This window comes from Pelmatolapia mariae, linkage group LG16_19 (assembly GCF_036321145.2).
Source record: "Pelmatolapia mariae isolate MD_Pm_ZW linkage group LG16_19, Pm_UMD_F_2, whole genome shotgun sequence".
Taxonomy (NCBI): Eukaryota; Metazoa; Chordata; class Actinopteri; order Cichliformes; family Cichlidae; genus Pelmatolapia; species Pelmatolapia mariae.
The window spans coordinates 65,914,232-65,942,176 of NC_086241.1; the positions used below are offsets into that span (position 1 = coordinate 65,914,232).

The 27,945-nt window shown below is 40.4% G+C and overlaps 1 protein-coding gene across 2 annotated transcripts in view; it reads right to left on the minus strand.

The window, feature by feature from the left end:
• Window positions 1-27,945, minus strand: part of syt14a (synaptotagmin XIVa) — a 60,680-nt gene that overhangs the window by 25,535 nt on the left and 7,200 nt on the right. For both annotated transcript variants that reach the window (XM_063500156.1, XM_063500157.1), the window contains exons 2-4: window positions 22,195-22,242; window positions 7,512-7,664; window positions 3,676-3,903 (exon numbers count right to left, since the gene is read on the minus strand). In XM_063500156.1, the coding sequence (XP_063356226.1) occupies window positions 3,676-3,903; window positions 7,512-7,664; window positions 22,195-22,242 (429 nt within the window). The remainder of the gene's footprint in view (window positions 1-3,675; window positions 3,904-7,511; window positions 7,665-22,194; window positions 22,243-27,945) is intronic.

Here is a 27,945-nt window from a genome sequence, read left to right on the forward strand (position 1 = left end):
CACTACGTGACATTCCTGCAACAGGCAAGAAGTCAGTGATGGATTTGTGCAAGAAAACAAATATGACTTCAAACCAAAGTAAACAGCTCAGTCAATATATACTCACCAGCCACTTTATTAGGTACACATGTCGAACTGCTTGTTAAAACAAATATCGGCCAATCACATGGCAGCTACTGTTTGCACTGAACATCGAGACATGGTCGCAATGACATCATGAACTGAGCAAACTAAGCATCCGATTGGGGGGGTGGGGGTTACTTTGAACGTGACATTGTTATTGGTGCCAGGTAGGCAGAAACAGCTGACTTACTGCTGATCCTATACAAGCACCTCTGACGTTCACAGACGATGATCCTGAGAAGTGAAAAGCAGTGACCTCTCTGCATGAAAATTCCTGTTGATGCGAGACATCAGAGAAGAACTGCTTTGGAGAAATGTCGTCTGGCCTAATGAGTGTCACATTCAGATGCTAGGGTCAGAATTTGGCATAAACATGAACACATGGCTCCATCATGCCTTGTATCAACATTTCAGGTTGCTGGAGGTGTAATCAGAATCAAAACTCTGGTCTGTTGTGGTGAAGAGAGAGCTGAGCGTAAAAGCGAAGCTCTCAATTTACCGGTCGATCTACGTCCCTACCCTCACCTATGGTGGTTCGGGCATCTGACAAGGATGCCTCCTGGGCGCCTCCTGAGCGAGGTGTTCCGGGCATGTCCCACCGGGAGGAGGCCCCGGGGCAGACCCAGGACACGCTGGAGAGATTATATCTCTCGGCTGGCCTGGGAACCCCTTGGTGTTCCCCCGAATAAGCTAGAGGAGGTGACTGGGGAGAGGGAGGTCTGGGCTTCTCTGCTTAGGCTGCTGCCCCCGCGACCCGGCCCCAGATAAAGCGGAAGAAGATGGATGGATGTAAACTTTCTCTACTAAAAAATAAGTAAAACAAAGACACTAAAAGCTCCACACCCACAGCATGACTGACCTTGTGGGACAGTTTATTGAGTCTGCTGCTACCTGCTGCCTCAGCACACCACAGTACAGATGATGGCACAGGCCACCACAGGCTCATAAAACACCGTGAGCATCATCGGGCAGATATTAAAAGACCTCAGTCATCTCAGAAGTTGATACGTTTTTGGAGAGCACTTCTGTGTTTTTAATGAAGTTTATTTTACTGTCGTTGTGAGCACCAAGACACTTGTAATCCTCCACTGACTCCACCCAGACCCCATAAACGCAAATAGGAGTCAGCGTTGTTCTCATCCACATACAGTTTGCCCAAGTTAAGCTGCAGATGCTTTTGCCTGCATCAGATAACAAAGTTACCCACCACAGCCTGATACAGCCCACTGTGGCTGAGTTATCAGAAAACTTTTGAAAGTGTCAGGCCTCAATGCAGGAGCTACAGTCCATGGTGTAAAAGGGGAAGATGAGGGAGAGGGGACAGTGCCCCGCAGGGATCCCGTGTCGCTTACTACACTTACTGTCCGACACACAGTGCTGCAGGCGCACATACTGTGGTCTGCCAGTCACTTAGCAAACTATCCAGGTCACTAGGGAGGCATCCACCTGCATCACTGTCAATTTATCACCAGTAGAGCTGGCCTGAAAGCACTGGAGAAGTTCAAAAAACATGATTCCCACAGTGCACGCCAGCTTGTCCAGGTGGGCGTAGACATTGCTGAGCAGGTAGAGAATGGCTGGGAGGCAAACTGGAGTGTGGCGGACATTGTCCTGACACTTTGGGCTCCTTAGAACCAACTGAGCATTGTTCGAATGCTACAGCGTCCCTGATTATTGTTACTCCTTTATGTGCACAGTGTAATCATTTTCTGATAACAGGTCACGTCACAAAGCTGAAACCATCTCAAACTGGCTTCTTGAACATGACAGTGAGTTCACTGTACTCTAATGGCCTCCACAGTCACCAGACCTCAATCAAATAGAGCACCATTTGGATGTGGAGCAGGAGATCATGGATGTGAAGTCGACACATGTGCAGCAACTGTGTGATGCCATCATGTCAATTTAACCTAAAGTCTTAAAGGAATGTTTTCAGCGCATCTTTGAATCTGAACTATGAAGAGTTAAGGCGCAGTATTGCAAGGTGTATCTAATAATGTGGCCAGTGAGTACATGTAGTGCATGTAGTGCAGTATTTTCAAAGTAAGCAGATATATGCTGCTTTAAAGCGTCACAGCTGCAAAGGAAATACTGCACTGACAGTTACATTTGAGGCACCAGAAACAAAATTCAGATTTCGATGATTACCTTTGGGACAATATTCTCTAATTGGCTCTTTCGTGTCTCTAAATCAAGGCAGATTAAATATAAATTCATTCTAAAGTTTTTCTTTGCTAGTAAGAAATTCCAGATTTTCAGAGTTACCTGAAAATCCTGGAGTATAATATTACTGAATAGCACTCATTTCCCCATGTGGGATTATTTTCTATAGTGACCTAAAAATTCAAAGCATCATCTGAAGATAACAGAGACCATCTAGTGGTTATCAGGAGACGCTCTGCTTTTCTTCAACAACAACCTTGTGCAGCCCTTTGCCTCTCTGCTAATGGAGTCAGAAGCACGCCATGTACTACTTCTCCCCCAGCTACGCATTCAAACGCGGCTTTAAATAGACTGTGCCAGACACCCGGCACTTGAACCCACTGTCTTATATAACACAAAAACTGGTTCAGACGTGATTCACCAATCAAGGACCCTGGCAAAGACTAGATTGTTTTTGTCTTTGAAAAATACTGTCAGACACAAACATTCCTGTCTGGGTGTGACGAAAACAGGCAACAACAGCACTGCCGATATATTTCTGCAGGATGGAAAAACAGGTCAATCGGGGACTTTTTAATGAATTTGACATTCCTTGTAACAGTTTTCTTCTCTATGAAACAGACACATTTGCTTATTTGCTTTCCCTAAAGGGCTAGTTTCACATTTAGGGGCATAGTGTAGGATGGTTCTTACAGGGTTAGATGGGAGGCTGGATATAGAGGTGAAAGGAGCACCTCAGGAAGCTACGAGCTTAAAAAACGTCCATTGTAAGTGTTGACATGCACATTCTCTTAATTTTAGGCAGAGCCAGTCTTGTCATTTATGCCATGCAAAGCTATTTTTTAAGCATAAAGTTGGGTAAACATTGACTGAGGAGAAAGTCAAGAGTGACTTTTTGTATAGCGTTAAATCAACACGATATGCTTCTTGGCCAATAATGTGTCAGATGAATAACAAACTAATCCAAGGAGGTCAGTGCCAGCGCTCTTCTGTGACTGAACCCACCTTGAAAAGGGTGAAGAACAATCGCAGCAATGGCGAGTCGGGCAGAAGGGAAACATAGACGTGTGATTAAAAAAAGAAGGAAGAGTGCGAGGCTGCGGCTGTGCACATTATACAGACAGTTGACTGTTTCACAACCCTCCCACGGAGAGTGTGCTGAACGGGAGCCTCGCTTTGATCACCTCTCTAGATTAACTGACAGTGTGTATAAGTGTGTGTGTTACACATATGGTGTTCTTGTGTTTGTTGGTACAGAGCTGCAGAAGACTGTGAGCATCTAACAAAAACTCCCTGAGGTGATATGAAGGAAACATCTGAACTTCTCACTGTGTCAAATCTGTGGATACATGGAAAACATACAAGACGGTCAAATGTGGGAGGACCCACCATCATCAGCTGAGGCTTCACTGCTGTAGCCATCATAATCAGCAGTAAGCGGGCTGTACTTCTGCCGGCTCTCCCAGCTGAAACCTCCAGTGTGCTTGGCATTAGAGGACACCTTGGCTCCTCCTCTGAGGCCCTGGGAGCGGCTGACCGCTTCCTGATACTGACCCATCAGTTCATCCTCGCTGTCCGACGATGAAGCCTGCAAGTCAGCGTCGGAGTAGACCTTATCTGTTTGGGGATAGAGGACAATACAGTCAGTTCCATAATCATTTCCCTCCACACTGTCTTATATAAAAACTGTTTCAGACATGATTCAACACACACAGTGTATATTAAATAAAAAAAAAACAAAAACAATCATGGTGTGATTGAACTGAAGACTTTTAGCATTAATTCGAGGTATTTTTAGGAATTTGCTGGCTTTATGTTAGGAAGTTTTATACACAGTCACACATTTTGAGGGGCTTAAAAGTAACTTGACCACTGACTGACTGTTTTATGGCCATGTGAGGCCCGTTGCCTCGTTATAGAAATAAAAATTATGTTGATAAAAGATCTGGAACTAGCTGTCTGCTGGAGCTCTCAATATGAGACCCAAAGAGATGTCGATACAAGTGAGGGAGGCTATTAATCATTAGATTGAAAAAGCAAAACAAAAACAAAGAACCTTTAGATGTGACCAAATCAACAAACTATTACATTTTATAAAAATAAAAGGAAGAATTCACTAGAAGAGCTGAAAAAAACCCACAGAAGATGACAAAAGTGGATGATGACAGGTTTAGAAAAACCTTTTGGGACATCTCAAAAGGTTGAAGGACGTCATGAAGGATTTGAATGTAGCTGAATGAAGGTCAATGAAGTTCATAATTTGCAAAATGAACATTGCACTGTATTTAATAAGGCTTTAAACAAGAGATTAAGTCTATAAGCTCATCAGGTCGAGTGTTTGGTACATTTATTAGACCGCCTGTCATAAAAGCAAGAAAACACAAGTTCTTTAGAAAAAGCTGTTTAAAATAAAAATGATATTTATCAGGTAAAAAACAAAGTGAATTCTTGTTTTAACACCCAAATCTGAGCGGACACAACCACCAAAAGTAATTTTTCTGTTCAAGAAAGCAAATAAATAATGGAAAATCTGGCATCTTAATCAAAAACTAATAATGTGCTTTACCTTGTTTTTCTGCTGTTTCTAAAAGAGTAAACTTGAAAATGTTTGGATAACAACAATAATTATATTTTAGCATGAAAGAATATGATTAAAGAGCTTGCACACACTGGTGGAGTAACCATTACAAAAACATAAAATTGATTTTGAGAATCACCAATACTGTTAATTTAGAACATCTGAGGATTAAACCTCACACTGGGTGATGGTCTAATAGGTTTTGTAAGCACTACATGTTTGCTGAGGCCTCATATAACTGATCTGATGGGATGTCCTTCCATAGACTTTACAATCAGACAGCATTTTGAAACCAGAGGAGATGCCCCCTGCTGGTTATTAGACGGAATTCAGGTTTAAGACAGTTTTACTTTGGCTTCACTTTAAGAAGCATCTTTTTTATATATAAAAATATACACTGTATGGGTGGACACAACAGATAAAATCAATGAGGGAAAAAATCATTGCACTGGTTCTGGCAGCTGTAGCTTATTGGATCATTCTGAACAGAAAGCTCCTGATCGTTCAGAAAAGCCTTTGATAAGTCACTGCAGTGAAAACAGAAGAGCCCTGTGATTAAAAAGGAACATCTGCACCCTCATCCTGCGATATTACTCTCTCCTTTTGGTTTCTCCTCCACCAAATTACCTCCATCACACATCCAGCGTGATGTAGTGACTGAATTCAGAGAAATTTACAAGATGTTTAAAATTCTGCTTGTGTTTTCAGTCTGTGTGTCATCATACTCTGATGTCATATACTCTTATGGGTTTTCTTGTTGTTCTTGCCAAGTGATTCTACAACACTTTCTACTGGAATTATCACTCAATGCGACTTTTCTTCATCACATATTAAATTTAAATCTCTTCTAAATTCGATAGCATTTATGGACTAAAGCATCCTTTAAACGAGTCATAAATCTGTCAAATACATAGACTCATTTAGTTCGGTTAACTGATGGTTAGCCAAATCTGCTCACCTGCTTTGGTTGTATCAATCCAGCAACAATTATGCAACTTTCAATTAATGCCTTTTAAGTCACAACAACAGCATGCTTTCGTAAATGCTTTTAAAAAAGAGCTTCCAAATTTATTTATTAGCTGTGCCGTGATAGACTGGCAGCCTGGCCAAGGTACGGCGGATGAGATATTCTCCAGGTATTCTCCTATGCCCCATTCCTAAGCGCCAAAATAGGATTTTTGTTGTTTTAAATGCTGAACAGGTGACACGTTTTGAAACTACTACAAAGGTTGAAAAGAAACTGGATAGATTTGTAACAGGTGTGTTTTACAAAAGCTAATGGACGTGATCTGAACACAAAAGCACAAATTGCCAGAGCCAATTTGCCTTCCACTGCAGGAAGGCGAGGGCGTCTCAATAAAAGCTGCTGCGTTTTCACAATACCATTAAAGAGACCCTTAAACAGGCAAACGTGTGATTCCACATGGAGGACAGATTGAGATTGAGTGAACCAAGATTTTCAATAGTCTAAACTTTGAACGTGTGCAGCAACCTGAAGTCACAGTGGAGGCTGTTTAAACAGTAATGAAAATTATTTCCAATAATGAAGCTGCCATGGTGCTCTGTGCACAGTTGTTACACAGCTGACAACTATTCATGGAAAACATAAAAGACAGATATCCTTCTTCTTTTTCTTTTTTTTTATCTTTGCCATCCTTAAATATTCAAACTCTAAGTCAGGCCTCAAGGGCCAGTGTCCTGCAGGTTTCAGATGTGTCCTTGATCCAGCACAGCTCATTTAAATGGCCAAATTACCTTCTCAACATGTCTTGAAGTTCTCCAAAGGTCTGATAATGACCTAATCATTTGATTCAGGTGTGATATCTAAAGCATGCAGGACACCGGCCCTTGAAGCCTGGAGTTGGACATCCCTGCTCTAAGTGGTCACTTAAAGACTATAGTTAGTTACACGTCCTCTCAGTAAGAAGAAGGTATTTCTCAATGTGATGCAGATGCTCAGTGAGGGTATAATTAAAATTAGGGAAAGAAACACAATAAAGCAGAGAATAAAAATGTAGCTGATCAGAGCAGTAAGTGAAGTCGTGAAGCTAGTTTTTTGTCACTGTAGCTTTGTATTTTTTCCAGCAGGGGGCAGCACAGCTTTTAAAATAACCCAATCCGTGGTTGCTCTGCAAACCTTCCCACTAACTCAACATACATTCCCACTAACAACATGCAGTCTTCAATACATACATCTTTAACAAACAGAATCAGGAGACTGTAAACTGTTTTTTCAACAGACCGGTGACAATTCGAACTCTAATATTTGTCTCATGTGTCTGTCAAAACAGTCACTGTTCCAAATCTATCGACACAGAAGGTCATTGAGATTAGTCACTTTGCTGTGTTACACTGCCTCCCTTTGTTTTCTGCAGATGGCTTCTCTGAGTCGAGCAAACTCCCTGTGTGGCTCCCGGGGGCCACCAACCTTTTAAACCTTTGAAGCCCCCGTGGGCAGATGACAAGTAAACAGTCCTACAGCTGTCAGTAACAGTAATCCTGGCATGGGCTGAGAAAGGCCAGTGTCAGTGGAAAATGCCTCCATGCAGAGGCCGGGCCTCGTGCTGGGATCAAAGGCACTAAAGAAAATCAGATGTGAAAGAAAGACAACCAAATGTGCTTTCATTTTAAATTTATGCATGCTCACCTTGCAGCTCAGTGGTTTTCCTGAATTCATCAAGGCACTGAAGGCTCCCTGGGTTCTCTAGTGCCAACTTATTGTTGAGGTACCAAAAGAGGAAAGTCATGAGGATGATGAAGAGTCCGATGGCTGTCAGAAACCCCAGCACCTCTGGAGAGACTAGAAAACAAATACGGTATTTTTAAATATCAAAACGTGACTACTTAAGCTGTTTTTAGCCTTAAATCTAATGTAGTAGGTTGTCATGTTGTAAGAAATGGTAATAATTTATTCACACCCTCTTTCACTTTTTCTGAGCTAAAAAAAATATTCAGAGGAAGTGACAGTGACAGTTAAGTGAAACCTGGGTCCAGGCCAGAAACAACAACTATCCTCTAATGCTAACAGGACATCACCTCTTTGCAAAACATCTGCAAAATCAGCATGTGAACACAAAGCCAGCAGCAAAGAATGTAGAGTGATGTTACAGATGAATGTATGAGCCAAATATTCAACAGGGAACAAAATAAGTGCCAAAAAATGCAGTCCAACTTCAACTCTCAATTTCTATCTGTATCTATTTCTACAATAACATCGACGTGACATCTGACTTTTTACTTTTCTACACTTCATGTGTTTCAAAATAGGGAATTCTGTCAGTGTGTAGGACTAAGAGACTGAAGTTAGCCTAAGGTTAATCTTTATGCTTTTCACTCATAATTATAAAACATTTCAGGTCCTCTTGGTGAGTAGAGAAAAAAATAACATAATAAATCATTTTTAGATCAGTTATTAAGTAACGTGTGATATATATTACTTTTTCGAAAACGACCACAAATTACATTAACCAGTTGTTAAAAATAAAAACAAATTACTAATGTCCACATTCACAAACATCTTAGTTGTTAGTACAGTTAGAACACATCTTGGCTCTAGCTGAAACCTTCGCTGGGTACAATGCAGAAAAAACATCTGTACTGTGTCAGTATTTAGCATCTGACAAAAAAACACTTTTACAAACAATGCAGATGAGAGACACAGAGGCAAATAAACCAGAGTGAAGGAGACACTCAGAGGGGTTGTGTCACTGTAGAAACGCAACCTGTTGGTTGCCATAGTGACGGGTTCAGGTGCAGCATCACACAGACCCCCAGACGCACGGGCGAGTCAGATCTCATTAGAGGCAGCACTGAGTGCCGCACATCAGGAGATCCAGTTAGGTCTGGACACAAACATCATTAGCGAGGCTTTGTTACGCCAGAATGAACCTGCCCAGGTGATACATGTATCCTGACTGCACTGGTGACAAACGAATACAAATGCATGACCTTCAGCTACATGCATGACCTTCTGGCATCAGGATGGAGGTGCAACGCCATCACAGACGGTTAAACGTCAGGATGCTTTTCTATTCTCTCCATTAGTGGCATCAAAGTGATCAAATAAGCCTATCATCTATGTCCTAAACCACTTTTTTACTGTGCTTACATTAAACTAATGAAGGCTGATTGTCAGATTTCGCTGCAATCAGCCTTCAGAGACCTGCTGTCACCACCTGCAGCCAGTTCAGAAGATTTTTTTAGCATTTCTGTAATCTCAACTCATCTGTGATCAGAGGGTTCACTTCACTTGTTGGACTGTCTGTCTAAAGTGAGCTGTTATAACTGTTACATATAAAAACACGGACAATACAAGGATGGAAACCTCCATGCAACAATGGAAAAAAAATAGGTGGTTGACCAGTGAATGTGTTGAATTTTTTTTGCATTCAACAATCAACTGCATGTAGTTGCAGCAACCAGCTGGTCATCCAGATGTTGAGCGTAAAACAGTCGTTCAATCACAAGGCAATTGCAGAGACAAATGCATTTACATTGCCAACATGTTGCGAGCACAACTCATGTGCCACAGGGCAATAGGGGACTCAGCTCAACTGATTGACAGCTGTCGTATTCTGGTTATTCTGGTAACTGTGTCACTAATTTTGGAGGGTTTACAGAATTTATGCTTCAAACCTACGAGGTGCTGGGTGAACTCTAAATTCACCTGGCTGACAACATAAGCTCTGAGAAACATAGCATGGTTGTAGCACAGTGTAAAAAATGAAGTATTTGGTAAGTGTATATTTTTTAGATATGGTTTAAAATGCCAACTTCTGTTTGGCAACTCTCTGGCAACAGACTGGAATCATAGGTTCAAATCCACCCCTGACCATTTTCTCCTTCTCCTCATTTTGTTGCTCATCCTCTGTTTTGTCAACTAAAGGGGAAAAAATGGAACTTTTAAAGGTTTTGATGATAAAGATGATAAAGAGCCCTTTTAAAGGTGTCTGGATCCAGATCAACTTCAAAGGTTAGTCAGTTCTAAGCAGGGCCGAGCCTGATTTCTACTGAAATGTTTATGAAACACAGTTTTGAATAATCCTGTTAACAAGCTAAACTAATCCCAAAATCTCGCTGAAGTCAAAATTTAAAATCAGGGACAATTTCTACTTTTTCCCCAGCATAATGAGAAACATTCAGAATTGTCTCAGCTGTGATGTCTGATAGATCAACCATCTTAATGACAGACTGCAGCCGTGCTAACCAGAAGTGCTATTAGACAATAAACACTACAATGGAAGTAAAGCGCCTATTAAAGCCATTAAAGGCACTCATTAAAGCCATTTTTAATAAGTATGACGCATGTTCTTACAGAATGATTATGTCTTACACTACAGAGCTTTGCAAAGAGGCTGCTGGTTGTGGTGAACAGATCAATGGCTGATAAAACCAGCAGATTCAGTGTGGCGTCTAATGGAATCAAATGTTTCCTCAGTGCTGCAGAATTGCTCTGTATTCAGAACATGTGGGGAGGACCAGGGGATTTTACCTCTGAAAGCTGCTCGCTCAAACACTTCATACACAGTGAAAGTTTGTGACAGAGAGAAAACTTTAGCACCAGTCTGTATGCTTTCTGTCATCCATCTGAATACTGGTGAGCATACAGAGTGGTGCACAGTGGTGATGGTGAGAAGAATTTAGAACCCAGGATGGAGTGAATGAGGAATAAATGTTCAATGTTCTTTCCAAAGCTTGAAAGGGTTTAACATGCTACACCTACACCTGGCTCCTGCATTTCACATAATGCAACCAATGGCATCCTTACTTATAGATGTATAAAAGATGGATCTAGCTGCTGTGGTAGGATCCATCTGTTTTTGAATGTCATTAAGAAGTTTCAGGATGGTATTTCCACTGGTTCCATTTTGGTGCTTTAAAACCAACGGTGACTGGTGGGTTGTAAATTTTACTGTGAACCCACAACCTATAACATATCCTAGATAATCCTAATGATACGTATAATGCACATACACATAAACACATAAAATGAACTTAACATGTTTGATATGATCAGAATGGAGTGACCGAGCCCATCAAATCATCAATAAAACATTTTCCCATATTCTTCTATGGCATCAGAACTCGTGTTTGCAACCTCAGTCGCCGCCCCCTGGTGGTCATTATAAAGAATGCAGATTTAAGGCCATTTTGCGTCAACTTGACTTCAGATCTAAAAGCTACATCTATCATCTACATCATCATTCAAATACAGATCAAGGAGGTCCATTTAGAGAACATTTCCTCAAACAAAAGTCCAAAATGTAAAAGTCAGCATGCATTAAAATTCAATGCAATAAACTTTGATACAACTATTAGGCTACTTCAGTGTCTTTTCTCCCTTTCCCTGACTTGTTTCTTTGGGTGCCTCTATATGAGTTACAATGCATGCAACTAGCTTGTGTTTCCTGTGTACAAACACTGACTACTGTAAAAACAAAAGAAAATGCTGATTAAAATAACTAAACTGTAATTGCAGGAAAAGTTGTGCAGAGTAAAATAAAAAATGCAGCACTAGGTCTGGGTCTGTAAATAACAGTCCACCTATTTTTTTTTTTCAATTTATGTGGCTACACATCTTTCACCAGTCATACATAATAATTTCTTTGACCCAAAGAATCATGGGTGTACTGATATACGCCCATGAATGATGGGGTGGCAGAGGTACTCTGCTTTACAATATTTCATGCACAGTCACAAAAGTGGAGAGATGGAACAGGTTTTTAAGTGCAATGAGAGACTTTAGATTACTGCTGAGCTCATTTACCATGATGAATGCAGCTCTGCTCAGCATGGAAACCTCTACATGTAAAAGTCCATTTTGTTCAATTAAACCAAGCTGCTGCCTTTCTTACAAATGGGAGATAATGAGCCCATCTGGCAAGAAAGTACTTAGAAGACGTGTTTCTCCATCAGCGGCAATGATGGCTGGCTCTCTGTTATTTTTAATTCCAATATAATGGCTGTAACAATTAACTGGTTTTAGCCATTAGTGGCACCAAGAGGAAAGAACTTCAGTCTATTGTGTGTTTGTCAAGATAGAATAAAACCAGGTTCATTCCAAGTTTGAAGGAAAAATAAGTCTGTTCTTTTAAAGGGGAACTATTATGCTTGTCCTTATTTTTGTAATATTTTACACTGTTCAGAGTTTCTGCCAGAAAGTTGTTAACCCCAGTGGCTTTGACTAGCAAAATTAATGTAGCAACATCAATGTGCTATAACACTAATTGATAGGTGCATCTCCTCAGACGCAGCGACAGGCAGTGGGGTTTATTTCCCATTTTACGGCCTACACCAGTGACAGAACTCTGCATCAACTTAACATCATTCCTACAGTCAAGAATGAGCTGGTCGATCGTATTTTGTCATCACTGGGAATCATCTTACCAGGTAAAACAAATCTTTTTACCAATTTTAAGTTTTCTCAAGCTGGTGTTTATTTCACTCTTAGACAGGTGGTGGTGTTCATATTAAAGAGGGCCAAAGCTTCTAATAATGAGATCACCATATGTACTTACTACTTGCTTACTATCACTCTGTTTTTTGTAATGTCTCAATTATGTCATCCCTAATATAGTCCTGTTTGTGAGCACGGAAGCCCCGCCCACCAGCTTTTCAAACCATTGGTTTACAAAGCACAGCAATCAGAAAAAGGCAGACACAGACAACCTGTAGTTAAATTCTGTCTTTATTTATAAAGCACAGTCACCTCGAGGTACTTTATACTGTAAGGTAAAGACCCCACAATAATACAGAGACAACCCTAACAATCAGAAAACTGCCTCTAAGCAAGCACTTGGCAACAGTGGGAACTAAAACCTCCCTTTAACAGAAAGAAACCTCCAGCAGAACCTGAAGAAGGCTCAGGGAGAGGCACCGTCTGCCGCGACTGACTTGGGTTGAGGGAAGGGAGACTGAGGGCGACAGTTTTGGATGCAAAGCAAGCAAGCAAGCAATTTATTTACATAGCACTTTCAGATCAGCCCCCAGCTGAACACAAAGTGCTGTACACTTGACATGCCAAAATGATACATTGAACATGTTAAAAAATAAGAAAAATAATAAGAGCCTTCCAGCTCTATATAAGTCTTTAGGGAAACAGCTCCTAGACTTTAAACACTTTCCTGATGCGTTTATGGCCTCAGTCACTTTTTTGGGTCGGACTGAATAAAAACAATGAGACCATTTTGTAAATTTTGATCATTCTGTTTCAGAAAGGAGGATTATCTGGGATGTGCTCTAATGACTTGTGATTAATTTGTTTTTGACAAGTTGTTAGCAGTCAGTTCATCTCCTCATTCCTGACATAAACTTTCAAAATATGTATGTGGCAGCGAGTAAACTCTTATCTGAAGGCTTTCAAAAAGGACTTCACAATGCTGCATAAAGGCCCAGTACAAGTTAAACCCAGATGTTTATTGAACTCTGAATCATGCAAATCTACTCTATTAGAGTTCAAAATTAAAAATACAGATCTGGAGCTTATTTTACGCATAACATCGTCCCAGTTAAGCTTAAGTAATTGTTGCTTTAACAACAAGACTGCCACACAAAACAACCAGACTCTTTCACATCTAAAGAAGCAGAAAACAGTTACATAACCTGCCGTGTGCTTATTTCCACCTGATATTCATCTGTTAGCCTTAAAACATGTGTGCATGTCAGGAAAGGTGGCAGATTTTAATTTTGTTGTCCTCTTTGTCTGTAATGAGCCGATTATTGTTGGTAGCTTTCAGTGTCTGGTCACACGGCGCTAAGGGAGCAGGAGGCGGGAGGCGTTCTCTCATGGGAATGCCTGTCTGCTCACACTGTACCAGCTTCTCACTGTTGACTGAATTATTCACAGCACAGATGGAGCGGGAGGGATCCTGCTCTGTATAATTCCCCAAATGCCTCAAACAGGAAAAAGAATATTAAATCCTGGAAATCTACAGTGAGTTTCACTCCTGACTTCAAACTACTATATATTTTTATTTTATCTACACATAAACTGCATCATACTCCTTTCATCTGCTAAAAAACAAAACAAAATATTTCATTAAAAAAAAAAAAATTTTTTTAATTCCACAGCAAAACTGGTGCTGTGTTAAAGTGTGGGTGCTGTGTGGTATAAGCTGTCTAACATCATCTATCATTTTCCTGTTGGACTTACTTCACCAAATAAGCCAGATTCCATTAAAATACTGAGAATAGCCCCGTGTGTGGGACTGACTGATGACTCACTGGACGATTAAACAATAACCGACTGTGTTACACAAGAAGCACAGAGAACAATTATGTGGGAAAGCAACCCTGTAACAGCTATAAAATGTACCAAACACCTTTAAAAAGAGCCACTTTTTGAAAATTAATGTGTGAAGTGAATTAACAGGGAGTATTTCAACCAAGTACTTTAGAAAATACACATATTTGGCATTTCCTCCAGCATAACTCATACTTTCCTCCTCATGGCAACAGATCAATGAAAGGCATCAGTTCAGGATTAAACTCCTAATTAAATTTAGAGAAATATGAGTATCAGAAAAATACAAAAAGTTGTATGTGCAGTTTTCACAAACTGGGACAGACTTTATGGAATTAACAGGTGTCTTTGTTAATGGAAAATAAACCCTCTTAATAGTGATTTTCCTCCCAGAAATGACACCACTGTCAGATTATAATGCTGCAAATATATAAATACTGCAACACTTTGTGGGTCACAGGCTCACCCACAGCTGTGCTCCCTTACATGTTTACAAATGAAGAGAAATCCTGTGATCCTATATTTGGATCAAATATCGTTCTGATAATGAATTCATTAGCTACATACAGGTCCTTCTCAAAAAATTAGCATATTGTGATAAAGTTCATTATTTCCTGTAATGTACTGATAAACATCAGATTTTCATATATTTTAGATTCATTACACACAACTGAAGTAGTTCAAGCCTTTCGTTGTTTTAATATTGATGATTTTGGCATACATAACTCATGAAAACCCAAAATTCCTGTCTCAAAAAATTAGCATATCATGAAAAGGTTCTCTAAACGAGCTATTAGCCTAACCATCTGAATCAACGAATTAACTCTAAACACCTGCAAAAGATTCCTGAGGCTTTTAAAAACTCCCAGCCTGGTTCATTACTCAAAACTGCAATCATGAGTAAGACTGCCGACCTGACTGCTGTCCAGAAGGCCATCATTGACACCCTCAAGCAAGAGGGTAAGACACAGAAAGAAATTTCTCAACGAATAGGCTGTTCCCAGAGTGCTGTATCAAGGCACCTCAGTGGGAAGTCTGTGGGAAGGAAAAAGTGTGGCAGAAAACGCTGCACAACGAGAAGAGGTGACCGGACCCTGAGGAAGATTGTGGAGAAGAACCGATTCCAGACCTTGGGGGACCTGCGGAAGAAGTGGACTGAGTCTGGAGTAGAAACAGAGCCACCGTGTACAGGGGTGTGCAGGAAATGGGCTACAGGTGCCGCATGCCCCAGGTCAAGCCACTTTTGAACCAGAAACAGCGGCAGAAGCGCCTGACCTGGGCTACAGAGAAGCAGCACTGGACTGTTGCTCAGTGGTCCAAGTACTTTTTTCGGATGAAAGCAACTTTTGCATGTCATTCGGAAATCAAGGTGCCAGAGTCTGGAGGAAGACTGGGGAGAGGGAAATGCCAAAATGCCTGAAGTCCAGTGTCAAGTACCCACAGTCAGTGATGGTCTGGGGTGCCATGTCAGCTGCTGGTGTTGGTCCACTGTGTTTTATCAAGGGCAGGGTCAATGCAGCTAGCTATCAGGAGATTTTGGAGCACTTCATGCTTCCATCTGCTGAAAAGCTTTATGGAGATGAAGATTTCATTTTTCAGCACGACCTGGCACCTGCTCACAGTGCCAAAACCACTGGTAAATGGTTTACTGACCATGGTATTACTGTGCTCAATTGGCCTGCCAACTCTCCTGACCTGAACCCCATAGAGAATCTGTGGGATATTGTGAAGAGAAAGTTGAGAGACGCAAGACCCAACACTCTGGATGAGCTTAAGGCCGCTATCGAAGCATCCTGGGCCTCCATAACACCTCAGCAGTGCCACAGGCTGATTGCCTCCATGCCACGCCGCATTGAAGCAGTCATTTCTGCAAAAGGATTCCCGACCAAGTATTGAGTGCATAACTGAACATAATTATTTGAAGGCTGACTTTTTTTGTATTAAAAACACTTTTCTTTTATTGGTCGGATGAAATATGCTAATTTTTTGAGATAGGAATTTTGGGTTTTCATGAGTTATGTATGCCAAAATCATCAATATTAAAACAATGAAAGGCTTGAACTACTTCAGTTGTGTGTAATGAATCTAAAATATATGAAAGTCTGATGTTTATCAGTACATCACAGGAAATAATGAACTTTATCACAATATGCTAATTTTTTGAGAAGGACCTGTATATGTATATACAATCAGCCACTTCATCAGGTACACCTTGCTAGTACCCGTCAGACCTCTTCAGATGGTTTTAATAGACCTCTCTGCACTGAATCATACTTGTTATTAATCTCTGTCTCTCTTCCACAGCATGTCTTTATCCTGTCTTCCTTCTCTCACCCCAACCGGTCGCGACAGATGGCCCCGCCCCTCCCTGAGCCTGGTTCTGCTGGAGGTTTCTTCCTGTTAAAAGTTTTTCCTTGAGGCGTCTGTTGTTGTGATTTGGCGCTGTATAAATAAAACTGAATTGAATTTTACCCTCAGAGCTGTATTATTCCTTAATGGCATAGATTAGCAGCTATTATGACAGCATGCAGATTTATAGGCAACACATTGATATGTGACCCCCCATTCTACCACATCCCAAAGGTGCTTTATTGTATTGAGACCTGATGACTATGGAGGCCATTTGAGTGCAGTGTCTTCATTGCTATGTATAAGAAACCAAACTGAGATGTTTAGAACTTGGCTGGTGCATTAAATTGCCATCAGAAAATACATAATTTTTGGTCATAAAGAGATGGGTATGGTTAGGAAAATTACTCAGGATTTCTAGGCGCAGCCAAGTGGCGGAGGGCTTTCACTTCGGTGGCCTCAGAATCTCATCTCTGCTTTTCGCGGATGATGTGGTTCTGTTCGCTTCATCGGGTGATGGCCTCCAGCTCGCACTGGAACAGGTCGCAGCCGAGTGTGAAGCAGCGGGAATGAGGATCAGCACCTCCAAATCTGAGGCCATGGTTCTCAGCCGGAAAAGGGTGGCGTGCCCACTCCAGGTCGGGGATGAGTTCCTGCCCCAAGTGGAGGAGTTCAAGTATCTCGGGGTCTTGTTCGCAAGTGATGGGAGAAAGGAGCTGGAGATCGACAGACGGACCGGTGCAGCGGCCGCAGTGATGCGGACGCTGCACCGGTCCGTCGTGGTGAAGAAGGAGCTGAGTGTAAAAGCAAAGCTCTCAATTTACCGGTCGATCTACGTCCCTACCCTCACCTATGGCCACGAGCTGTGGGTAGTGACCGAAAAAACGAGATCGCGGATACAAGCGGTGGAAATGAGCTTCCTCTGAAGGGTGGCCGGCCTCTCCCTTAGAGATAGGGTGAGAAGTTCGGCCATCCGGGAGGGGCTCAGAGTAGAGCCGCTGCTCCTCCACATCGAAAGGAGCCAGCTGAGGTGGTTCGGGCATCTGACAAGGATGCCTCCTGGGCGAGGTGTTCCAGGCATGTCCCACCGGGAGGAGGCCCCGGGGCAGACCCAGGACACGCTGGAGAGATTATATCTCTCGGCTGGCCTGGGAACGCCTTGGTGTTCTCCCGGATAAGCTGGAGGAGAGGGAGGTCTGGGCTTCTCTGCTTAGGGTGCTGCCCCCATGACCCGGCCCGGAAGATGGATGGATGGAATTACTCAGGTACACTGTGGCATTTAAATAATGCTCGGTTGGTACTAAGAGATGCCAGATTTCTGATCAAATCATTCATCTATTGTCCATTTTTGTTGAGCCTGAGTGAGATGTACTCTCAGTTCCTGTGTCTGTTCTCACATGACAGAAGTGGCATCTAGTGTGGTCTTCTGCTGCTGTAGCCAATTGGCTTTAAGGTACAACATCTGGGTTGTAACAAACGTATGTTTGAGTTAGTCCTCCCTCTCCAACAGCTCAAAGCAGATTGGCCATTCTCCTCTGAAAACAAGATGTGCTCCACTCCTTCTGTGTGACAAGTGGAGCAAAAATGTTTTTCTTTTACTTTTCTTGATCCTGCTTTACTAAAATAACTAAATTAGGTTTTACTAGTAATGCACATATTTAACATTTTGTCATGTGAAATGTTTAAACCATGCCTCATGTTGCCTCAGGCAAAACTGAATGGCTCCCATTATCCTTCTCAGAGTGAGGAGTAAAGCTCAATTTAATTCTGGTATTGGATGGGTACTCCGTATCAGCAGTAATTCAGAGATTTAATTAGATTTAATTAAAAATTGATTCTCCAGTCACTGGTGAATGCAAAAGAAAAGGCACAATGAAAATTGCATTTCGCTTTAATCAGTGTAAGAAAAGCAATTGGCTTCAACTCCTCAAAAAACAGTTAATAGATGACAACCACCTCCCTGGTTGGGGAGATCCAACAGTTTTCATGTTCGTCTAAAATAAAACTCCTGTAGCTGCCAACATTTCACACCAGTGAGAACCAAGAACTACAACCAGAAAAGCCTTTTAATAGTTTAACATTCAATGCAATGACATCAAGAACCAGAAGCGTCCTCGGCTTTCTTTTTACAAAGTCAGGTTTTCTAAAAGGACACAGTGGATGAACTACATCTCACGTGATGCTCCAGGAGGAGGAAGAGGACATTGCTGGATAAAGTCTGACCCGTCCACATGCAAACTGTCATAAAGAACCAAACCACCTCAAATCCACATAGACACCCACACACTCCACAGGCAGCTCATAAGCACTCTCAGCGCTCCCATGCAAACTCCCACACATACTCTGAAGCACATTACCCACAGAGTAGCCACACATGCAAACACACAACACCTGTGGTAGTTTCAAACAAATGGATTAAACCCAATTATGTGACACGCGCACACGCACGCACGCACGCACGCACGCGCACACACACACACACACACACACACACACACACACACAGTTCTACAAGCAGACCACTCAGCTGCCTCCTCCATCATGATCAGGACCTTCTGCAATCACTTGTGCATATTTATTTTTTAGTTTGAAATACTTTCTTTATGAACATGAGTATGCCGTGGTAAAAGAGAAGTGCTCGGTACTTTCACCGAACATGCCAAGCTGCAACTCTTCTAGTTAACTTGATTTATTAGTGTGTAAAACTGCAAAAAACAAAATAAATAAATAGAAAATCTGGCAAGTCAGGAACGTCAATATATGAGCTGCATCGAAAACAAACCATGTCTGCTCACTGAGAAATGACTAGGAGCAGGATTTGTTATTAATATATGACAGTGAAAAATAATTACTAAGGTTAACCATGCATTGGAGGGTTTTTTTAGGTAACCCAAAAAAGACAAAAACAGCCTGCACACTTCTCGGCTCCAAGTATTCGATCTTTAGGAGCTTCCTCAGGCAACACTGTGCACACCTCTCTCTTTTTTTTCCTGCAACATCCTCTCACTTCAGATATTCTTCACCAAATCAATTGATGTCTTTGTTATATAAGGATAAAAAATGAGAGAAATATATCCAGTGAAAGCTCTTAGTAGATAGTATATGTATCACCCTGCTAAATCCTTAGCCTCTTCCAAGACACAAGTGTGAGGATTTCTGTTACTATAAAGGTCATATCCAACCTTTTAAATGTCACTTCCCTTTGTTGGCAAAAGCCACGATGTTCACAGAACCACCAAGAAGATGCAAATGGTATCAGGTGACATTTAAACGGGTGAAGTCTCATTTATCAGTTTGTTCAGAGTTTCATTTCAAACTCTGCTTTCATCATTTGTAATGTTTCCGGTCGCTTCCTTACTGATTGTGAAACCGTCCCCTGGACTCAAGACTTGTGTGGAAAATGCACTAAAAGACGCATGTAGAGGTTTCGCTCTAAAAGATGAATTTGTTAAAAAACAAATTAAGTGCCTTAAGTTATATTTTTGAAATATGATTTTCATTCAGTGATAATAACCTTTAATAAGAATAACAACAACCTTTCCAATGCAACTAAAGTGAAGCAGAACATTGAAGCATTATTAAAAAAGAAAAACAAAGAAACTCTTCATATGCAAATAAGATATTAATGCAGAAGTAGTAATTTGTTGTTTTGATAACTACAGCACAACACTGGCTCAAGAATTTTGATTACAGAATACAAACTACAGTGTTTTTATTTTCTAATAATGAAAATTATAGAAAAATATGAGTAAAACTGAGCAGCTACAAACTCATCTTATTCCTTATCTGTTATTATTTGTTTCTAAAAAATACAGGGGAACCCTAAAGTTCTGCTCCTAAATCTCTGAAAGCCTGTACCATCCAACACAAAATCTAAACTAATGTTCAAGAAGCTGTTTTTATGTCCTATCAAACTCTGTCATAAACAAATACACACATACTTTCACTCAAACATTCATGGCCTGCCTCCCATTTTTTATGTATGCATGATGTAGTCAGTATAACGACATATATGAAGTACTTTTATATTATCGTCTGACACTGCTTTGTCTGACGTTTTGTAGCTCCCTTCGGTGAGTTACATTTAAACAAACCACTCACTGCAGATGAACTGAGAAAAGCTTGTGGTTACACCCACCAGATGCTGAACAATAAATCCCCGCGCTTGAATACCGTAGAGTTTTACAAGGACTTTTTGCCACTTCTTTCTAAGTTATCAACATGGTAAATAAAATATTTCAGATTATTAAAATTGCTCGCCACATGAAGACTTCCCTGATTACATTAATAATCGCCCAATTTCATTACTGAAATTCTTACTTCAATTTAGACAAACAGAATAGAGAACAGAAAACCAATTTGTAATAACTTTATAATAAGATTAACTTTGGTGTTTCCTTACATGCAATTATGTAATTACAGTAACTTTGTATCTGGTATCATTGAAATCCCATCTAATAGTTGTTGCTTAACAAAACATTTTTTTTTATTCTAATTTTGCATTCTTTGCATTTATTATAAACATTTCATTCCCCATGCAACAAAATGCTTAGATTAAAAGTACAGTCACATGGTTATTGTGACTTTAGTGCACTGAGACAGCGATAAAATGGAAATTAGATGGAGCCAGTCTGCTATCAATTTGGAATTGAATATAGTCAAGTTGCAATAACATACAATCTGTTTGTGATAATACGGTGAATAACTGTGTTAGATCAATGAAAACAAAGTGTTAACTAGAGGTAAAGCTGAATTTCTGAGTGACCAGCTGACTGCTTAATATGAAATAGAAGTAAACCTATGGTGGCATCTTGGAGTACTGGAAGGGCGAATTGTTTTTTTTCAATGCTTTAATTACTTAATTAAAAAAATCTGTCATGCATATTTTTAAAAAATTTAAATTAGTTAAATAAAAATGGAATTTAAATGCTTCTGTTATCAGAGCAACAAGCGGATGTTATAATTTATAGGTAATTATTCCATAATTGGGTATCTCATTTTAGCTTTTAGCTTTAACCTTTGCAAACATATTAAATATTTAAAATGCTAGAGCTCTGCAAGCATTATTTTTGTTCACTGCATTTGAAATAAAGCTGGCTGCAAAGTGCTACCATCACAAATGAAAGCACGCAGCAAAAGTGACATCATGACTGCTGTATGGCTGCCATGACAACAGTTTATCTAGTTCAGTGTCAAAACGATGCTAGCATACTGTAATACATAATTTACTCAAACACCTTAAGATTTTGCAGTAACAATGAAAAAAGGTTTGTGCTTTAAGACGCCGCAGACATGAATTGTTTAAAATGCGTGTTTTTAACTCTTCTGTCCAGAAAAATGTATAAAAACCATAAATCATGACATTGGAGCATCTTAGAATCTTGGTCATACATAAAGGAAACGCTAACTATGACAAACACAAACATACCCGTTAAAAAAAGAATTCTTTTATAGAAATAAAAAGGCGACTTCTTGTGTCACAAGCGTTTATACATCACAGATGCAACATCAGATAATTCTAACTGATCACCTTTTACAAGCTTTACAAACACCATGAACACAAGCAGTGAGCACACAGAACCAAACCGTACAGCAGACCAACAGTAAACACGGTACAACTCGAAACAGCCAGAAACAAACACACAGATGTTTTTAGTGGTGATAAATGATCAGACAGGTGGAGCGGGAGGTGCAGTGCATGGGTCAAAGGTCAACCTCCCAGAGCTCTGATCTGCCCTACCTTTTCTGACGCAGATCAGCTCATGTACTCCACAGTTACGCTCGCCACCTGGAAAGACAATGCAGTTTCAATGAGCCACGCTGCGATGGAGGGAACAGAAGACAAAAACATCACAGTCGCACATTTAAATATGTTCAGACGCATTCGGACACACTTCCACAGAAGGACAGGAATAACACGGATAGAAGACACGGACAGAGACTGGATGGTGACGGCTGGATGTGGACGATTACCACAGAAACATCCTTCTTACATTTATTAAAGTTTTATTGCACAATTATGCACAATAACTGGTTATGTGCATGTGTTTATCTACACTAACTAGCCACATAAGGTCCCAAGGTTTCAGCGGATGACAGGTCTGTGGGTCCTCATTATTTATTGTTGTTTTTTCTGTGCAGGAAAGCGTTGCAGGTTTTTAAAAGTTGCAGGGAAAATTATTTAACTTTCACAAATAAAATCCTCACTGCATGTGTTTATTCGTGAGGATTTTTATATCAGTTTATCTTGTTTCTGTCCTGCTACAAACATCTTCAGCTCAACTTCACTACCTTTTAAATTAGGCTACATTCAGTCAGACTGTCACTGAAAAGTACATTACTAAAAATAATGAAAGTTTGCCATCTAATCCAAAGTGCAAACAGTATGCATATGTATATACAAAATATACAAACAACAGATATACACATACACTTGTAGCAGGGTCATTTACACTGATACAAGAGCAGCCTTTAGAGTAATTACAATATGTACATGGATTCGCAGTATTTACATTATTGTTATTTTTGAACGCAATGTGCATGATTTGTGTTTCTTATGTGCATACCACAAGTGTGTGGTGTGCGTACATGTGTGGAGCTTACAGCATATTGTCCAGAGTTGAATCATCTACTTTACCTGCACAGTCTCACTCTGAACAAGCAAAGCACAGGAAAATAACACAAGAACTGAAAAGAAATGAGTAAATATGTAACAACTGTTCAAAACTAGGAGAAGGGTTAGCATGAATCCTTGAAGTGGACAAACTATTCCAGCCCAGCTCTATCTTTAATTAACACAATATTTATCATTCATTTAATTTATATGGGTAGAAATTGTTTTTTTGCTTCCAGGCTTTATGCTAAGCTAAGTGTGCTGCAGAGTACTTTTCACTGGGCTCCCTGGTTCATCATTATAACCTACCAGCTTTCAGTGTCTAAACCCGTATGTCATCCTTTCATTGTTTACCATCCTTCATGATAAATGTTCACTGTGTATCATCATTCAATAAAAAATCTTCTGAAATTAAATGTGAATAATGAATTATAATAATTATCAACCAAAAGTGGAAAAGCTTTCACTCGTGCACATTTTCGGCCTCTAACAATCAGTTATTTCCAACACGAGTTCTCCGAGATGTAACACGATTTTTATTTTTATTTTTTGGGTACGATTGCACCTTTAGTGAAGAGTGTAAGAGAAAAAAATACCAGTTTAAATACCTGTGCTGAGGGGTCACAGTGGAAGGGGCAGTGCTTAAAATTTTGAAAACACCAATTGGAGATTAAACTTGGTTTGATTTCATAACCGCATTAGCATTTTTCTTACATTTCAGCCATAATATAAATTATTTATTCCTTTATTTATTTCAGTCGCTAAAAAATCAATCATCATTACTCATCATTACGTCCTTACTTATACAAACTTTAACATACTAACTGAATATTAAAACAACATTAGAAATGTGCAGTGGTTTAAGATGTTCGCTTACAACAAAACTCTAAAGACATTTCTTTTAGGGAGCATTAAACCTGTAAGGAATCACCTTCAAAGCCAAACCTGAGTATACATGCAGTCAGTCTGCAGCCCCTCTGACATTTAAAAAGCCCACAACATAAGACTGTAAGATATTTAACTGTGTATCTTTGTGCAAAACAAAGGCTCAACATATTTTAAAACATCCTTAAATCCATCTGACTGCAGCTCGCTGGCTCACTAAACATGGATTGAAAATGGATCTGACTGCACAAAGCACCACTGATCCTTATCCATGAGAAAAAACTGGAAGCACAGGGTGTCTTTTAATCCCTCTGCCTATCCTGGAATAAACCACACAATCGTGTATCACAGTTTGATTGTTGCATAAACAATACAGTATCTCATGCTGTTATTCAATCATAATAAAAATGGGAACAACCAAACAAATAGTTAAGGGAGTTTGATCTGAAAGTCTGGCATCAGACAACAGTTCAGCCGCTGACATCCTCTGTCGGTCTCAGTTTTATCAACACTCTGTCAGCCCAGCGGGCCGGACTCGATGGATGGCAGCTCCACGGTGAGCTCAGCAGTGGGCATCCACCTAAGCTTCAGTATATCATGAGGCAGACACCCAGTCACCGTTTTTCAAACTCTTTACAGAGTTCACAGCAGCTTTCTGCCGCAGACGGCCTTTCAGACGGTGACTGTAATTCAGAACTATTACTCACACTTGTGAGGGCCTCCCGGTCTCTGAGCTCAACGGCTGCCTCTGGGATCTGCCTACAGGTTGAGCAGCTCTGGCTGAATTCAGACAGTGTTGTGGTTTGTACAGGGCTGAACAAAGGCAACAAAAGGCTGAAAGCACTGAAACAAAAGGCATCACAGCAGTGTAAAGCCAAAGAGTCTAGACCTTTACTTCACAGCATTACTTGTACCAAGCTAACAGTTGGGACACGGTGAGAAGTCCAGGTCAGTTTGTCAGTGAAAAAAAAAAAAGAGAAAAAGATGTGAAACTATCAAAATGTATCAAATTAAATCCAACAAATGAGAAAAAAGGCTACTTTAAAATGGGATGCCCTAAGGACCCCGCTTTGGGGTCCTTAGGGACTAAGTAAAGTGCTATACAAATGCAGGCCATTTACCATTTACAAAAGTAAAAGGTTTTTTTTTCTTTTGTACAAACCACAGAAAATATAGAAAATGGGTTTAACCTCCTAAGACCTGAACTCTTTCATGGCATGCATTTTCAATTTCTCTTCATTATTTGGACTGATTGGGACCTGATGAATGTAAAAACAAAGAATTACCTGATTTTTTTTTTAAATGATTTTTGTTTCTGAGAAAAATGAGATCCACATAAGAGGCCATTCGTTGTAAATCTCGATAGAACAGTGGCAGTATAATGTCCTCCTAAGTGGATATCAGGCCCTTGTAGAGCAAAATTTAGTATTTTGGTCTAGACAACCCAAAATGTGATGTCCACATATGTGGACGCCAGGTCCTCTCTAAACAGAGAGGCCAAGAGAGAGGCCAGCATTTGATGGCCAGCAGAGGGTCAGAGTCAAAGCTCGCCAGGTCAAAAACAACTGTATTTATATATTACTACAGTGACGCTTTGACAGTCTTGCTGACCAAAGGGCCAAAAGCAGTGCTGTACAGCTGCACAGTGCTTTTCCCCTCACACACTCAGAGCACTGCTTTGTCTGCAGCAGCTGTGTTGCTTTCCTGTCTGTATGACACATTTACCATGTTCATATTGTTCCCATAGTACAATTTCATCTTCCTTTACAAAAGAAAAAAAAAATTCTGCTGCTGATACACTGGTAGCTTCGTGTCACCGCTTATTTTGATTGCCATTGTTTTGCACATAAATCTATTTTCAAATTCAATTTTTTTTGGTCTCCATTTATTTATTTATGCTATTTGTATTTTATCTATTTGTTCATTGTACAGAGAAATGCTTTTTCTGTGCACAAATGGCAATAAACGCTTTGAATCTTGAATGGTAAGTGAATTCAGATAGCATCGAGATAACCTGGCTATGTTGCAATCGATTCACAGTAAAGACCTCAGGCTTCCTAACATGGCCACATCCAGCTCTCACACTGTCACAGCTAACACGCAGCATCATTAGCACCACCATCAGTTTTCAGTGAACATGAAAGCAACTCAGCGCTGCTCAAACAGCCTCAGGAAGTGCTATCAATCCATTAACCTGATAAAACCTGAAGACCTGAGCCGGTGTATGACAGATAGTTACTGCATGTAAACACAGCTTCTTAAGGAAGTTGCGCCTGAAATCTTTCCTGCCAAACAAGCAGCCGAGGACGGATCTGCTGTTCGATTTGGCAGCTGTGTGTGGGAGGATGCTCCTTTTTCATTCCTCCTTCACTCATCTCACACACAAACACACACACAATAAACACACACAGACTTCATGTTTGTCAAAAATAACATTTTCCCCGTTGCCAGTCCGCAGTGCTGGTTGCTCGTATCGCGCTACCAGCCAAATATTTAGCTGATAAAAACTTGAAACAGCCATTTCAGTTGGCATTGCTGCATTCCAATGCTAATGTCACAAAACTGACTAGTCTCTCCATGACAGAGCAAAACCTTTACAAACCAACTACAAAGCAGATTAAGGGAATCCACTGTGCATCCACTGGTGTTTCAGTGTTTCTGTGATACATTAAAAGTGACTCAATAGTTTCGATAAAGCTCTGCATTAATGTGTGCGTGTGAATTTGGGTTGTAGTCCAACAGCACTTATTCAGTACGAGCAAAAAAACCAAAGCAGCATATTAACAGGCTACCAGTCCGTTTACTATCTCCCTTTTCCTGTCACAACTCATGACAAGCACAGTCGACAATATAAACGATGGATGATGTAGCTACAGAGTTTTTGAGGAAAATTCCTCCCCAGTTCTTCTCATACAATAAGACGTATGTGATGAACCGAGATAAGAGACTCCAGATAAGCTTCAGTGTGTAAACTTCGCTTTTAATATTGCAATTCAGAAACGAGAAGAAAAAATCTGATTTATGCAGTAAGTTTACAGGTGTATGTCTGCTGATGATGCAAAAGGACAGACAGGCTTTTGTCATTACATGGAAGCTCGCATGATCACATGATCTCCAAACAAGTTGCCCGCTGTCAATAATACACGGCATGAAGATTGGGGTTCTTGTGTATCCCCCTTGCTTTCACCAGGGAGCATGTCTTGCTACTGCAAACTAAATCAAGGTGAAGTCTGTGGCTTCCCAGTCTTTCCTCATTCAGACGTCTGGGGCCAGACTGGGAGCATTTATAGAGTTTGTCCCAGATTTTTTAAGGAATCTCCTCGACCTGCCTCCTGTAATCAGGCTGCCGAGGCGTAAGTGTCTGGCCAGGAGAGATGGATGAACTCAGGCTGCGGCACAGAAAGTTCAGCTAAAACAAAAACGGACAGATAATTTTTCCTGTTTGAGGTCGGTGCAGAAAAGGAAGTGTTATGTAAAGAAAACTCAGGGAGACAAACTTATTGTGTTTCTCTTGTTAACAATCAAAGTTATATTTGGTATGCCTGATACAAAAATGTTTGAAATTAAACAAATAGCAAGAACGTGTATTTTCTTTTTATTCACTCGAAATCCCCTGACTTTTTCATGTGTATGTGAAAAAATGCTGAATGACTAATTTAAACGATCTCTTTCGGTTTGTTTATTAATAAATTATATTAAACAAATAGCCAAAAATAGGCGAGTACAACTGAGTGTACATAGGGAACTGAGCCATGTGCAGGAAAATCACTAAATGTCTTCTTGAAGCTGCAGGAGGGAAAGTCGTGCCACATCAGGCTGTTCATGAAACATGTTTGTGCTGCGATGAGTTCAGAATAAGCTCCAGCTAAGCCAATTAGTTGCTGGATGATACAGTATAATAAAGATTAGCCTGCTTTACCAACAGCTCAGCTCTAAGATGGCAAAGAAGCACCAGTTTCCTTCATACCTACATCTCCACAGCACAGTCTGCTG